The sequence below is a fragment of the Tiliqua scincoides genome, chromosome 1 (assembly GCF_035046505.1).
Source record: "Tiliqua scincoides isolate rTilSci1 chromosome 1, rTilSci1.hap2, whole genome shotgun sequence".
Classification (NCBI taxonomy): Eukaryota; Metazoa; Chordata; class Lepidosauria; order Squamata; family Scincidae; genus Tiliqua; species Tiliqua scincoides.
This window is the reverse complement of record NC_089821.1, coordinates 105,656,682-105,671,439: the sequence shown is the minus strand read 5'-3', so window position 1 is coordinate 105,671,439 and position 14,758 is coordinate 105,656,682. Positions and strand designations below refer to the sequence as shown.

Genomic DNA, 14,758 nt, shown 5'->3' with positions numbered 1-14,758 from the left:
AAACCTTTGTTTATTTTAAAAATGTCTGCCTATCTGGCAGAAGACAGTTAAGGTGTTCACCCCCTTGCTCTCTTGCCTCAGCCTTCTCTGAGGAACCCAAGATTGCATGGGAAGCATGATGCACCGGGTGTGTATTCAACTTCCCATTATCACAGTGTACTGTTGAAAATGCTGAAATTCACTGTCCTCCTGATGGTTTGGTCTCTACATCCAGTCCCTTGAAACTGTTTTATCCGGTATGCTAGAACATCTGGTTCTGCTTAAATTGAGTTCAGAACATGTGTAGGTCACTTCTGTTTTGAAATATATTTACTAGTACAGTGGTTCTCACACATTTAGCACCGGGACCCACTTTTTAGAATGAGAGTCTGTCAGGACCCACCGGAAGTGATGTCATGACCAGAAGAGACATCATCATCAGGTCAATTTTTAACTGTTCTAGGCTGCAATCCTACCCACACTTACCCAGAAGTAAGTCCCATTGACTATCATGGTTAAGAGAGTAAACAGAGTAGCTTGTTAAAAGTACAGGACTGTAACATTTCCCCAAATGCAGTCACATACCATCAAGTCTAATATATTAATAACAAAATATTGAAATGAATGGGGACCCACCTAGTGGGTCCCGACCCACAGTTTGAGAAACACTGTACTAGTAACATGTTGTTAGCCCTATATAGTTAACTGTTTTCAAAAACCTTGAATTGCATAATACTCTTATTATTTAACAGGCCTCAACAAATAATGAGAGTTCTAATCACAGTTTTGGAAGCTTGGGATCTCTAAGTGACAAAGAATCAGAGGTATGAACTGTTAATATTTAGAATTGGAAATATGAGTGGTAAGCATGTGCATTTTAGGCTTATTAAGAAGGTATGAAGGTATGAAACTACTGTTGGAGCTCTTGTCCACTCTAGCTGAGTTTTGGATCCCCTGGCTGGTGGCAGCAGCTCTCTAAGATTTCACATGGGGCCTTTCCCAGTCCTTCCTGGAGATGCCAAAGATTGAACCTGAGACTTTTTGTGTGCAAAGCATGTGCTCTGCCACTGAGGTATGGACAATCCCTGGTGATTTTATCATTGTGGTCAGCAGAATTCTTTATCAAAAGACAGGCATGTACACAAGGCTTTTCAATAGGTCTTATTTTATTGTGGTTGGAACTTGGTTTGAGGGCGAATTTTAGTTTGCAGAAGTCATGGTTTGCGGCATAGCAAAGTATAATTTGCTGTGAACCTAAAGGAAAGTTTAGAGATTGTGGCATGCGAAGGAGGGGGAAGGAAGGAGAGAATGCCAGAGACCTCTAACGCTTGTCATTGTCTGGTGTTAAATGTCTCAAATATAAGTCACTAGAATGTTGGTTAGATTTAGCATATAAGATATTCTCTTTAGCTTGGGCAGGTCTTGGGTGTCTTCAGTAGCATTTCAAAATGAGAAATGTCAATGTTTTAGATCACCTTACTGGATTGTGGCTGTAAAGTGGAAAGAATTCAGAAATTGCAGTTTTGTTCTGAGGAATGAAAATACTATTTCTGTATGCCGACATTTTATGATTGACAAGTGTCTACTACAGTGTTCTCAATGTTTGTTCTCTGCTGTACCACTTCACATGGTTCACCTATTCGAAGTACCACCAGAAGTAACTGGCGATGATGTCATCACCAGTTACTTCTGGGTTGGGAGACCAGGTGCAATGCAGCAAACACCACTAAGAGGCTCAGGGTGGTTTGGAGGACTTTTCTGAGCACGGATTTGGAGCTCTGCCTACCAAGCCAAGCCTCCTACCTCTGTTTGTTGTTTCACGTTCCTGGTCTCACTGCTGGGTGGCAGTTGTCCAGAGGTCCTGCAAGTACCACCAGATACCACTTCAAGTACCACTGGTCGTACCCTTGCCACTCTAGTACATTTTGTGTTTTGACTTTTTTTCTGTAGTGTTTTTGCTTCAGCTTTTCTACCTGCAACAAGACAGTATATAATTTGGCTATTATAGGTTTGCTTTATGTAGATACTTTGATAGTTTGGAGTGTAACTTAATATATCTTAGTAACTTAATATATTGTTGAAGTGTAAATGCACTTTTAATTTTCAGAAACACTTAAGCTGCCTGAGATCCAAAATGAGAGATTGTTTCAAATATTGATCTGAATCTGGTGTCGCTTGATGAGTGGGCACTTTCAAGTGTATTTGGAATTGCTGATTTTTCCCTATCTCTGAAAATCTCCTCTGGAAGGTTCCCTAAGCTTTAGGAGAGTGTTTTTATGTGTTTGTGTGTGAGTTTTGAGATACATGGGAAATGCCTTCCAAACCTGGTTAATGGTGGGGAAAACCCCTTGTATAAGCAGAAGCAACTTGGCATTACAGGCACCACCTGGTATCTGCAAATCCGCTTATCTGCAGTTCCCCATACCCATTCCCCTTGTTTATATTGTTTACAGTTGCAGGAAGAATTGTCAACTTACTTTACCCAGATGCTATAAGCAGAAAGCTTATACCGAGGACAAGCAGGCAGGTAGCCTGCAGATAAAGGGGATGATTTAGGGAACATTAACAGGAGGCAGCTCCTGGTTTCCTGTTAACATTCACTGAGTTGTCTACTCTAGCATGCAGGCTTCCTGCTTGTCCTTGCTGTAAGCTTTCTGGTTATAGCATCTGGGTAAAGCAAGATACACAATTCTTGGCACAGCTGGAAACAACATAAAGGTAATGGGCACAGGGGAAGGCACAGGAGCGTGGAAATAGGATTCTGCTGTATCAACACTTTCCTATAAGCGCAGGGGGGCCTGGAATGCATCCCCCATGGATATGGGGGGATGCATGTAATTTGATCTAAACAAAACATTGTAATTTATAAATGTTAGTGGGGGTAATGCTTTGACTGTATTTAGAGAGAGTTATTTTTCTAATGTTATAAACATGTCAGTACTTTTGAAAATGTAAAAATTTGGTAGTTCAATGCCTTATATTACCCCTTAATGCAGGTAAGAGTGTTGCACTGTTGTAAAGAGCACGTGTGTGCATATTTAGGAGTTGTCTTAGACCTAAGCCAAACTATCCTCTGAATGTTTATACGTACAGTACTGTTGCTGCTTCTTGTTCTTCTGCATTGAAAGGCCTGATTTACTTTTTGTAGACGCCTGAGAAAAAACAATTGGAACCTTCTAGGGGAAGAAAAAGGAAAGCAGAAAACCAGAGTGAAAGCAGCCAAGGTAAAATTGGAAGATTTTGTGTCATAAAATACCAATGAGACATGAAGTACAGCAAGGCTGGCCTTAGGGCAATTTGACTGGAGGGACTCCGCATTGGGGTGGTGAGTAGAGCGCCCGCAGCCAGCAGCTTGCTCTGTAGGTGACTCTCTGGCATGGAATCATCCATGCCGAGATGCTGCAAAGAGAGCGCAGTAAATCTGAATGTAAATCATTCAGTAAAGTTTCAGCTTTCAAATTCAGTAAAGTTGCAACAATATTATGTACATCTGTGGGTGGTTACAACTTAACACCAGTGGTTTTCAACCTTTTTCTTGCTATGACCCCAATAGAAAGCAAGCAAGCATGAGACTGGGAACTCACTGCTGATCTCACCCCTTCTCAGGACCTAATCCGCCCACCCATGCTCTGCCCATTTCACCCTGATGTTTGTGTCTTTACAACAACCCTGCGAGGTAGCAGCCTGAGCAGGGCTGGTCTTAGGAGTTGGGAGGCAAGACAGCAAAAAGAGGCTGTGCAAGATTATATCAAGAACTTGGTTTTGATAAAGCAGTACCATTATTGGATTGGATTCAAGCTTGCACAGGTTTTGAAAGGTTGCCACAGCCCCCCAAATGGGGCTTCACAACCCCACTGGGGTCATGATTCACAAGTTGAAGAACACTGACTTATCCTTGTCTGTTGTCAACAATACTTTGACAGACATTTAGCTTTTTTAGTTGGGCTGAATAAGGAAACAACTGGGATGGTATCTTGAGTCAAGTGACTCAGGTCCGAGTTGCAAAATCATGTGTTTTTTGCTGACTCAGGACTTGAGTCATGTGTGTCAAACACTCGGGCAAGCACTCGAGTCTGGGGCTGCTGACTTGGGAGTTACCATGGTTTTGGGCGACTCGAGTCACTCAGGCATGGCTTGGGATGCTGCTAGCACCGCTGATGTGGTTGTGCTACTTCTGTGTCGCCTGAAAGACCTTGTACACTGATCCAGAAGCTGGACATTCATCTGCGCCCCAGCAGCAGGGCATGTTATATTGAGGGTGGAGGGAAACGATTAATTTTTTTTGTTTGGGTGGGGTTGCAAAAAGTCCCTTAGAAAAGTAACAACTTGCAAAAGGTGCTGCACGTGTCCAGAACACGAGGGAGGAAGATTCTACTTCTTGTCCCTGGGCTATCCATTGGATGGAGGATGTATCCTGATTTTGTGTCTCGGGGACAGGAAGAGCCTTTTTTGGCCATCGGGACAATTGGGTTTGCAAGCTGGGGGGGGGGTAGGAAAAGGTGAGGGGAAGTTGGGAGTTCCTGGAGCAATAAAAGGAGGCACCCACGCCTCTTATGCTCATTCATTGATCGCTCACTCTTGTGCGGCAATAATTGGTTTCTCTGCACACTTTGTCTCTCGTGCGTTCCCAGCACAGCGCCCAGGCAACATTCCTTAGTTTTTCATTTTGCAGGCAGAGCAGGGGCGTGTTGGGATATACATACTGCATATCACTACTACATGTGAATCCAACCTGTACCTTCCTTTTTTGGGGGTGCTTTATTCTACTCAGGAGTTAGGTTGCTTTAATCAGATGTACACCAGTGCACACTGTTTCAAAAAAAATATTTTCCTTAGCAGCCAACCACACAGCTTGTGGGTTCCTTGCATCTGTTCATCATCATCATCAATTCTTTCTTTTAGAGCAGGGGTCTCCAAATTCTGACCCGGGGCCAAATCCAGACCTTGAGAGGATTTTATCCAGCCTCCAAGGTTCCCCAGCTTCTCAGGTCTAAAAATAAATCAAAAGATGCACTTCTGGATATGGTCCTCATTCAGCCATTAGAAGTGCTGAATATAATGCAATCTAATGGAAAGAAATTATTCCATTACATTGCAGTATATTCCACACCTCTGTTGGCTGAATGAGGTATACCGTGATGCTGGGAAACCTGGAATATAAATATAAAGTTCGTTAAATTTAAAATGGAGCAGAAACTGAGACAAAAAAAGTTTGTGATTTGCATCGTAGGTTGCTTGATACCTTTTCAGACTCAATTCCCCCTCTTCCTGTGCAAATGAGTTTTGCTCTCTGCTCCTCTGATCCCTTTTCCAAATCAATTCCTCCCCCTTCCTGTGCAAGTCAGTTTTGCCCTCTGCTCCCCTCCTCCTTGTACTCCCATCCACTTATTATATTCAATAATTGGTTCTCCATGTATTTATTAATTTATTTATTTTCTGGCCCTTGACACTGTGTTAGATATACAAAGTGGCCCTCGTGCTAGAAAGTCTGCAAACCCCTGCTTTAGAGATTGCATTAGACAGCTAAAGTTAAGGTACAAGAAGAAAACAAGACATTAGGAGAAGAAAGCATTTTCAATTCCAATGTGTTTTTGTCCAGCCTGTGATGTGAAGGGGGGTGGGTTTTGTCATGGCTGAGGTGGGATCGTACGAAAGCAAGGAACCAATCGGTGTGTTCTGCACTGCAGCCTTCACAGTATGGCTTTTGTTTACAGGTGGGATAGGCAGGGACAGCGGGGGGGGGTGTTTAAAGAGAACAGCACACACCCCAGAAACAGCTGTTTTTTTCTTTGGAGCTGCAGCTGGCTTATTAAGGGGCAAGACTCATGACTCAAGTAATTTCAAGTTGCCAAAATGTACTGGGTGACTTGGAAAGTCTGCCGGTTCAGACTCATTTTTGAGTCAAGTTGCAGGGGGTGGAGACTCGTGGCTCAACTTGAGTTAAGCCGCACTGGACTTGTTCATCGCTGGAAACAACATAGATGTTCTCTTGAAAAAGCTGAATTTAGCTTGTATTTATTATGGCTCTGTGTTTGTAGATGCTTGCACATTTTTGCACAGGCATAACTCCTGGAGTTTTCTTTCAGAAAGTATGTGTAGGAATTGATTACTTTTTACTGCTATGTGATTTTCAGGTGAGCAACCAAAATGTTGATTCTTTCTGGTCTCTGCAGTTACATGTAGTGGAGTTTTGTGCCTGCAAAGCTGACTGTGGAAGCTTCCAGAGCTTTGTTCTGCCACTTCTTGGGGAGGGAGGCAGAACAACAGTTGAGGGCTCAATCTCTTGGTACTTTTTCAGCCACCATTGAAGCAGCATTATAGGAAACACTTTCCTTGTTTTCTGTCCCTCCAGAAAAATTTGAACTTTTACCCCAATTTTCATATTCGTTCCTTACATTTGTGTTGATAGTTATTGATATACAGATAGTTGGTTAACTAACTCTGCCTCACCATGTGATGGGTGTGTTTAAAAAATGTTGGTGCTGTGGGGCAAAATTTCCTTCACCAATGGGCACAACAGTTGTCCTCCTATATTTGAGAGAATCATGTTGCGGACACTTTCATCCATTGTAAAAATGTCTAGGTAGGTGATAAAGAACAGGGAGCTTTACTGCTCTGGTAGTTGTCCTCAGTCCTGCTGCAGTACTGTTGATTCCTCCAACATTCCTGTAACGTTGTTTCCTCGATCACATGTAATCTAAAGTAGTGTTCAGACCAGACATTGTCTTTTCGCTTGAGGTGTCTCACCATTCCCAATCAATACAGGTATTTTTCTCAGTGATAACAAAATAAAAACACATAACATGGCTTTGTACACTTCTCATTTGCCTGTGTTTGTGTGCGTGTGTGCTTTTTTAAACCAAAATATGTGAAAATATAAAACCGTTTTCTAACACCTCTACATATTGATCACTATAGGTTGGTTGGGCTGAATTGGAGGGGGAGTTGCATAGGTAATAACTGGCTGCAATTGCTGACACTATACCACCCACCTAGAATATTAATAATTAATATTTATTATTTATATACCACTTTTCAACAGAGTGGTTCACAAAACAGTTTACATAGAAATTAATAAGTAGTTCCCATATATATATATATATATATTAGCAGCAACCACTAGAGAAAATGCCATGCTGGGCTGAAGAGGGACCATTGCTCTCCCCATGCTAAATGTAAGAGGGCACTACTTTAAAAGGTGCCTCTTTGCTAGTATACTTTTAAAACAATTATAATTTATAAAAATGTGCCCTTGGAATAAAAACACATAGCACCACTTTCTTCACTTTTCTTCCTTGGGGAAAAAACAAACTCTGTGGAAAATTTCAATTTCAGAACATCCCTATCTATGAATCAAAACTTGATACTGCCTGTGGTCTTTCAAAACTTGGCTTCAGAGAGAGAAAAAGCATCGTAAAATTCAATGTTATGTCCTTTTCTTCTTTATAAATGCAGAATTCTGGGCAGACTTATTTAAGAACATAAGATGAGCCCTGCTAGATCTGGCCAAGGGCCCATCTAGTCCACCTTTCTGTATCTCACAATAGCCCACCAGATGCCTCTGGGAGCATATAAGACAACGTTACCTGTATCCTGTTGCCTCTTCCTTGTATCTGGCATTCAGAGATTGCATACACTCATCATTTGTAACCTGCAGTGGACTTTTCCTTGATAAATCTGTTCAATCCTCCTTGGGGATTCCCTAGTATAGTGGTTCTCAAACATTTTAGCATTAGGACCCACTTTTTAGAATGATAATCTGTTGAGACCCTTCGGAAGTAATGTCATTAAACTGGAAGTGATGTCCCGTCCGGAAGGGGCATCATCAAGCAGAGAAATTTTTAATACCCTCCATAGGACAAAATCAAATTGAGTAAGTAAATTAAAAGTTTACAATAAGTATAAGTTTAAAAAATATTTAAAATAAAGAAGAACTCTCCTAACCCTCCCAAGCAGTTGCTGATCTGTTTTTTTAAAAAGGTAATAATCCCCAAACATCCCATAGGCTACAACCCTATCCACACTTTCCTGGGAGCAAGACCCATTAGCATTGTTAAAAGCATATACATCAGCAATTTTCAACCTTGTTCAGCTCGAGGCACACTGACAAGGCACTAAAATTGTCAAGGCATACTACTAGTTTTTTTACTTACATTAAATTACTACATTACAGTTAATCTTGAATTAATAAAATTAATACAATTAAATCATTACATGACAAAAAAAATTGACAAGAAGCACGGAGAGGGAAGTATATGTGGTTTCTGAAAAGGAGGAAAAATTCTATGTTCAAATTCTTATCAAAAGTGCCAGAAAGTGTTGGCAAAGACAGGGCAGGTTGATCGCATAGTGGAGAATGTGGGTGAGGGGCACTGAGGAGAGATGATTGAAACAAGTGCAAGATTAAACTGGGGCTGGGGGAGAGAGACAGAGAATGTGGAAATGGAAAAGGTTCAGTGGAAATGGAAAAGGTGCAAAAGAGAGCGACTAAGATGATTACGGGGCTAGGGCACCTTCCTTATGAGGAAAGGCTAAGGCGTTTGGGCCTCTTCAGCCTAGAAAAGAGATGCCTGAGGGGGGACATGATTGAGACATACAAAATTATGCAGGGGATGGACAGAGTGGATAGGGAGATGTTCTTTACACTCTCACATAACACCAGAACCAGGGGACATCCACTAAAATTGAGTGTTGGAAGAGTCAGGACAGACAAAAGAAAATATTTCTTTACTCAGCATGTGTTCGGTCTGTGGAACTCCTTGCCACAGGATGTGGTGATGGCGTCTAGCCTGGACGCCTTTAAAAGGGGATTGGACAAGTTTCTGGAGGAAAAATCCATTATGGGGTACAAGCCATGATGTGTATGCGCAACCTCCTGATTTTAGAAATTGGTTATGTCAGAAGGCCAGATGCAAGGGAGGGCACCAGGATGAGGTCTCTTGTTATCTGGTGTGCTCCCTGGGGCATTTGGTGGGCCGCTGTGAGATACAGGAAGCTGGACTAGATGGGCCTATCCAGTGGGGCTGTTCTTATGTTCTTATGTGAGGCAGTGATTCTGTATCTTTGGAAGGTGCTGACAAGTGAGGGGAGGGGCAGTAAGATTTGCTAACTGTGATTGTGAGATTTTGGGGGGGAATACTCCTGGGGAAGGGGGTGGGGTGTGGGAAAAGAGGAGAGAGAAGTGCCAATTGTCTGCTTGTGTATTTGAGAAAAAAAGAGTGCAACCAAAAGCCCAATCCTATGCATGCCTGCTCAGAAGTAAGCCCCATTATAGTCAATGGAACTTACTCCCAGGAAAGTGTGGATGGGATAGCATCCCCAGAGCCCAATCCTATGCATGCCTGCTCAGAAGAGAGCCCCATTATAGTCAATGGGGCTTACTCCCAGCAAAGTGTGGATGGGATAGCACCCCCAGAGCCCAAGCCTATGCCTGCCTGCTCAGAAGTAAGCAGTCAATGGGGCTTACTCCCAGGAAGGTGTGGATAGGATTGTGGCCCAGCGCCCTTCCTCTAAAAGCCCCAAAGTTCAGGGAGGGTCGCATTGGGGAGTTGCAGGCAAACTGGCAAGGAAAAGGGACTTTCAGGGACCCTGAAACCTTATGTTGGGGGCCTCAGCAGACTTGCTTGCTATGTACCTGCTTGCCTGCTTCTGGCTCCCTCTTCTCACTCACTCCGCAGCTCCCACCTCCTGGCTCCTCCAGGCTTCTCTTGTTGGCCAATCAGCATGCAGGCAGGCAACAACCTCCTTTGTGCCCAACCCTATGCATGTCTACCCAGAAGTAAGCCCCATAGTAGCCAACGGTGCTTACTCCCAGGAAAGTGAGGATCAGATTGCAACATATGTCATGCTTAGTAGCAGGAGCAAGCTCCAAGCAGACTCTTCAGCTGCTGCATGGGATGCAAAGCAGCCGCAACCAGCCCCTTCCCTGGCTGCTCCTTTGCTTGTGCTGCCTGCTGCGGGAGGCTCAAAGCAGCCACTTCTCCTGCACGTGGGCACGCAGCTGCTGCCTGCCTCCTCTGATCCTGTGGCACACCTGAGGCAGCCTCGCAGCACACCAGTTGAAAACTGCTGATATACGAGGGTCGCCCAGAAAGTAATGCACCACATTTTTTTTCTTCAACAATTATTTATTGAACACAATGAAACTTACACACAAGAAAGAATGATGTTTCTTCTACACTCCCTATTTTTCCATGTAATCTCCATCCAGTTCTATGGCCTTCCTCCAGCGAGACACAAGGGCATGTATGCCCTGTTGGTACCACTCCTTGTTCTGGTCACGAAGCCATTTCTGCACTGTGCGAATCACCGTCATCCTCAAAATGTCTTCCGCGAATGGCATCCTTTAATGGCCCAAACAAGTGGAAGTCTGAGGGAGCTAGGTCAGGGCTGTAGGGTGGATGGGGTAACACAGTCCAACCCTGTTTAGTGATGTGTTCCAAAGTCCTCAAACTTGTGTGAGGCCGAGCATTATCATGTTGAATCAAACATTCACCTGGGTTGTTATGGCGCTGAAGTCGCTGGAAGCGCTTCTTGAGTTTGGTTAATGTCTTCACATAAGCTTCAGAATTAATGGTGCTGCCTCTTGGCATCACATCAATGAGTATGACGCCCTCACAGTCCCAAAACACAGTGATCATGACCTTACCGGCGGAAGCAGTTGCTTTGAATTTTTTCTTCTGTGGAGATTGAGGATGACGCCATTCCATCGACTGTCGTTTTGTTTCGGGCTCAAAATGCTGAACCCAGGTTTCATCCCCTGTCACATTCCTGGACAAGAATGCTTCCCCCTCATCTTCAAAACGTTTCAGCAACTCAGAAGAAATGTTTTTTCTGAGAGATTTGTGGTCCACCGTAAGACAGCGCGGAACCCATCGTGCACACACTTTTGAGTAATCAAGAGGACGGATGATTGCATCCACACTTCCTTTGCTGATTGACAGCTTCAGCGCCAACTGCCTAGTCGTTATGCATCGGTCCTCGCGAATGAGCACATCAGCAAGCTGCGTCTTGTCAGGTGTGACAGCCGTGGATGGCCGCCCTGAACGCTGCAAATCTTGGAGCTCTGCCGTACCGCCTTCTAATGGCCTCACCCTCTGTGCCCAGCGACTAACCGTACTTCTGTCGACTGCAGATTCTCCATAAACTGTACACAAACGTTTGTGAATGTTCCCAACAGTTTCTTTCTCCGCAGTGAGAAATTCAATGACGACACGCTGCTTGTAACATACATCACTTACAGACGCCATTTCGAAACACTGCTGCAGCTACGCTATCTGTCTGAAGAAACCAAAAATTTGTGTGCGCGCTCCTGAAAATTCAAATAATGTACAGTGGTGACTCGCATAACGAAATTAATCCATTCCGCGAGTCCTTTCATTATGCGAGTTTTTCGTTTTGCGAAGCACGTTTTCCCATAGGAATGCATTGAAATTTAATTAATGTGTTCCTATGGGCAAGAAAAGTCAGAACAAAGTCAAATTTGGTTTACAAAGTGTTTATTAAGTGCTCTTTAAAGGCATACATACTGTACAGAGGATTTCAAAAACGGGGGGGGGGGATGCTGAGTCGGGAGCTTGAAGGCTGTAATCCTGTGCACACTTTCCTGGGAGCAAGCACAATGGGACTTACTTCTGAGGAGACACGCACAGGATTGTGCTCTAAGCTGGGGAGGACAGAGCAGCTGCACTCAATTGCTTGCTTTTGCCGTGATCATGGGGGGGAAACGTGAAGGAAATGGGGCAGTGAGAGGGTGAATGAGCCATGGGGGGGATGCTGAGTGGGGAGTTTGAAGGCTGTAATCCTGTGCACACTTTCCTGGGAGCAACCACAATGGGACTTACTTACATAAACTGACATGAAGATCCTCCCCTTACTAGGGTGGACGGGATCATAAACTGACATGAAGATGCTCCCCTTACTAGGGTGAACAGGATCATAAACTGACATGAAGATCCCCCCCTTAAGACAAACCAAAGCAAAACAAAAAAAAAAATTCGTTTTGCGAAGCATAGGTCATAAAAATTCATTGTGCGAGTTACCAAACTTCGCAAAAAGCTTTCGTTCTGCGAGTTTTTCGCTGCGCGGGGCATTCGTTATGCGAGGTACCACTGTACATCTAAAGTTTCGCATTCGTACCATTACTGTAGGCTGAGAAAAAAAAATGTGGTGCATTACTTTCTGGGTGACCCTCGTACATAATAGCCTTTTAAAAGTACAGAACTGTAACATTTTCCCAAATGCAGTCACATACCATTTATTTTTATATTAAAAATAAAATACACCTTGAAATGAATGGGGACCCACCTGAAATTAGCTCATGACCCACCTAGTGGATCCCAGCCCTCAGTTTGAGAAACACTGCCCTAGTTCATTTCCTTTCAGAGGCTCGGTGCAAGGGCAAAATGTTTGAACCCAGTTTCTACTTTGGTTTACCAGAACTATCTTAACAGATTGGCTCCTTTTTAGGAGCTAGCAGCTTTCTTGAAAGCACACCCCACTAAAATGGTTTCATGAGTCTGGGGATGTTCTGCTCAGATTTCAGGGACAGTAACATGGTGTGTGTGACCATGACCTTTATTGAGCACTGGACATGAGATTTAGTTACGACTTGTCTGAGTGTGCTATTCTTGGATGTGCACTCAACCCTCCAGGTAAGGAGGAAGGTGGCTAATTTCTACTATGTGTGACTACAGTGATACTATAAAATAATTGCATAATAAACTTATATTGGGCTTAGATGCTGACAAATAACTTTTGCTTGAAAATAGTCCATATTAAGGCAGTGTTTGTGTTTAAAGGACTGGTGCTAGTAGACCTATTCATAAAAAATGTGTTCAAAAGCCGTTTACATAGCAAAATAAATGAAAAAATAGAAACCTTTATCAAATTGGGCTTAGTGGGTTTTTCAGAGCCCCTTTCTTTAGTTGAAAGAGATACTATCACTTGGTTTATTAAAAGAGTAATTGAGGACAACCTGGTTTTATTTTTCATAAAACAGGCAATTCTTTGATATACCCCCATTGTGAGAGTTGAGATGTGTTGCTGTGTAAAATAGCTTATAAGTAAGAATTGCTTGAAAGTTATACGGGGGTCTGTGTTATCCGCAGATTCAGCATCTGTGGATCTCCAGTAATCCGTAAGTGCTGAATGGCCCACCTAATCTCCGAGCCCCACTAGAGCACAGCTGTGGTTGGGCCCAGAGGCCGCATGGGTTGGGTTCGGAGGTTGGGAGAGCAAAAGCTGTGAGTTTTAATACCTGCTGTTTTTCATATCTGCTGGAGTTCTGGGAATAGAACCCCTCCCCCCCCGTAATATTTATTTAAAATTGCACTACACAAGGTACCTCAAATTCTGTAATAGAAAAAAATTAAATTTATTCAGGTCACTATATTTAGGTCATCAAATTCAACAGGTTTGCAGACTTTTTTATGATTCTGCAACTCTTACTATTTAGCATCAGTCTTTTCATTCATGTCTGGTCAGGAGGGTAGAGCCTCCGTCTGCCTGAAGATAACATCCACAAGGTTGCCAGTTCGAGGCCACCGGCACCGTGCGACCTTGGAGCAGCTGACAAGCTGAAGCCGAGCAATTCCATCTGCTCTGAGCGTGGGAGGATGGAGGCCAGAATGTGAAGCCAGATCGGAATGAAACATCTTGAATGTAGTCGTTCTTGAAAGAAAGAACCTTCTTTGAAATTGTAAAAATCCCTATTTAATAAGGGATTTAATAAAGCCTGCCTATGTAAACCGCCTTGAATAAAGTCTTGAATAAAGACCAAGAAAGGCAGTATATAAATACCTGTTGTTGTTGTTGTTGTTAATGCAATGGTTCCCAAACCTTTTTGCACTAGGACTCACTTTTTAAAATGACACTCTGTCGGGATCCACCTAGTTTATAAGACCAAAAAAAAGTTTCAGCTTACCAGCTGCTCAAGCCTCTGTTTTCAGCTTTTTTACTATGGGGGTGGGGTAGGGGCTGCCTTCTTTTGTTAAACTCTGCATTCATTGGCTTGGGACTATTCTGGTGGTCTTGCATTCCCCTTAACCTGGCCTTCAATAGGTGTCAAGGCAGGTTTCCCTACTCATGGTAAAACATACACATGTGGCTCAGTTTTGCTTTCCATTGGGCTCAATACATTTTTCCTTGTCAGTTTGGTGGGGGGGGGGGATACGACTTCTCGAGTTTTGGGGGGGGACCTGCATCCATCACTTTGGCACCATTCTGGTGGTGTTGAATTCCTTTCGAAGCCCTTCAAAGTGGACAGAGAAACATTTACCTACCTGCAAATAAACACACAGATGCCACTCAGTTTCACTTTCCATAGGGCTCAGTACATTCTCCTATCAGCTCATCAGTTTCACAACCCACCAGCAATCAGGTTGCAGCCCACAGTTTGGGAAACATTGGTGTAATGTAAACCAATAGATTAACCAGGGGTGTCCAAAGTCTTTGGCAGGAGGGCCACATCGTCTCTCTGACACTGTGTTGGGGGCCAGGGAAGAAAATAATTAATTTACATTTAAAATTTGATTAAATTTACATAAGTTTACATAAATGAATATATTAAAGATGAATTTATATGAATGAATGAAGGTCTTGCAATAGCTCAAGGTCTATAAAAGGCATTGCACAAAGCAAGGCTGGCCTTTCCTTCGCTGCCACTGCTGCATCACAGATGTGAAGCAGCAAGCAGTGGAGGGAGACTTCGTCCCACAGCTCACAAGAATGGACAAACAGTTGCCCTCATGCTGAGAGCAGTTGCATCAGGCCAGTGTGG

The 14,758-nt window shown here is 43.3% G+C and overlaps 1 protein-coding gene across 2 annotated transcripts in view; it reads left to right on the top strand.

Moving 5' to 3' along the window:
* Positions 1-14,758, top strand: part of TLK1 (tousled like kinase 1) — a 95,282-nt gene that overhangs the window by 41,406 nt on the left and 39,118 nt on the right. For both annotated transcript variants that reach the window (XM_066612208.1, XM_066612209.1), the window contains exons 3-4: positions 732-803; positions 3,128-3,203. In XM_066612208.1, coding sequence (XP_066468305.1) covers positions 732-803; positions 3,128-3,203 — 148 coding nt within the window. The remainder of the gene's footprint in view (positions 1-731; positions 804-3,127; positions 3,204-14,758) is intronic.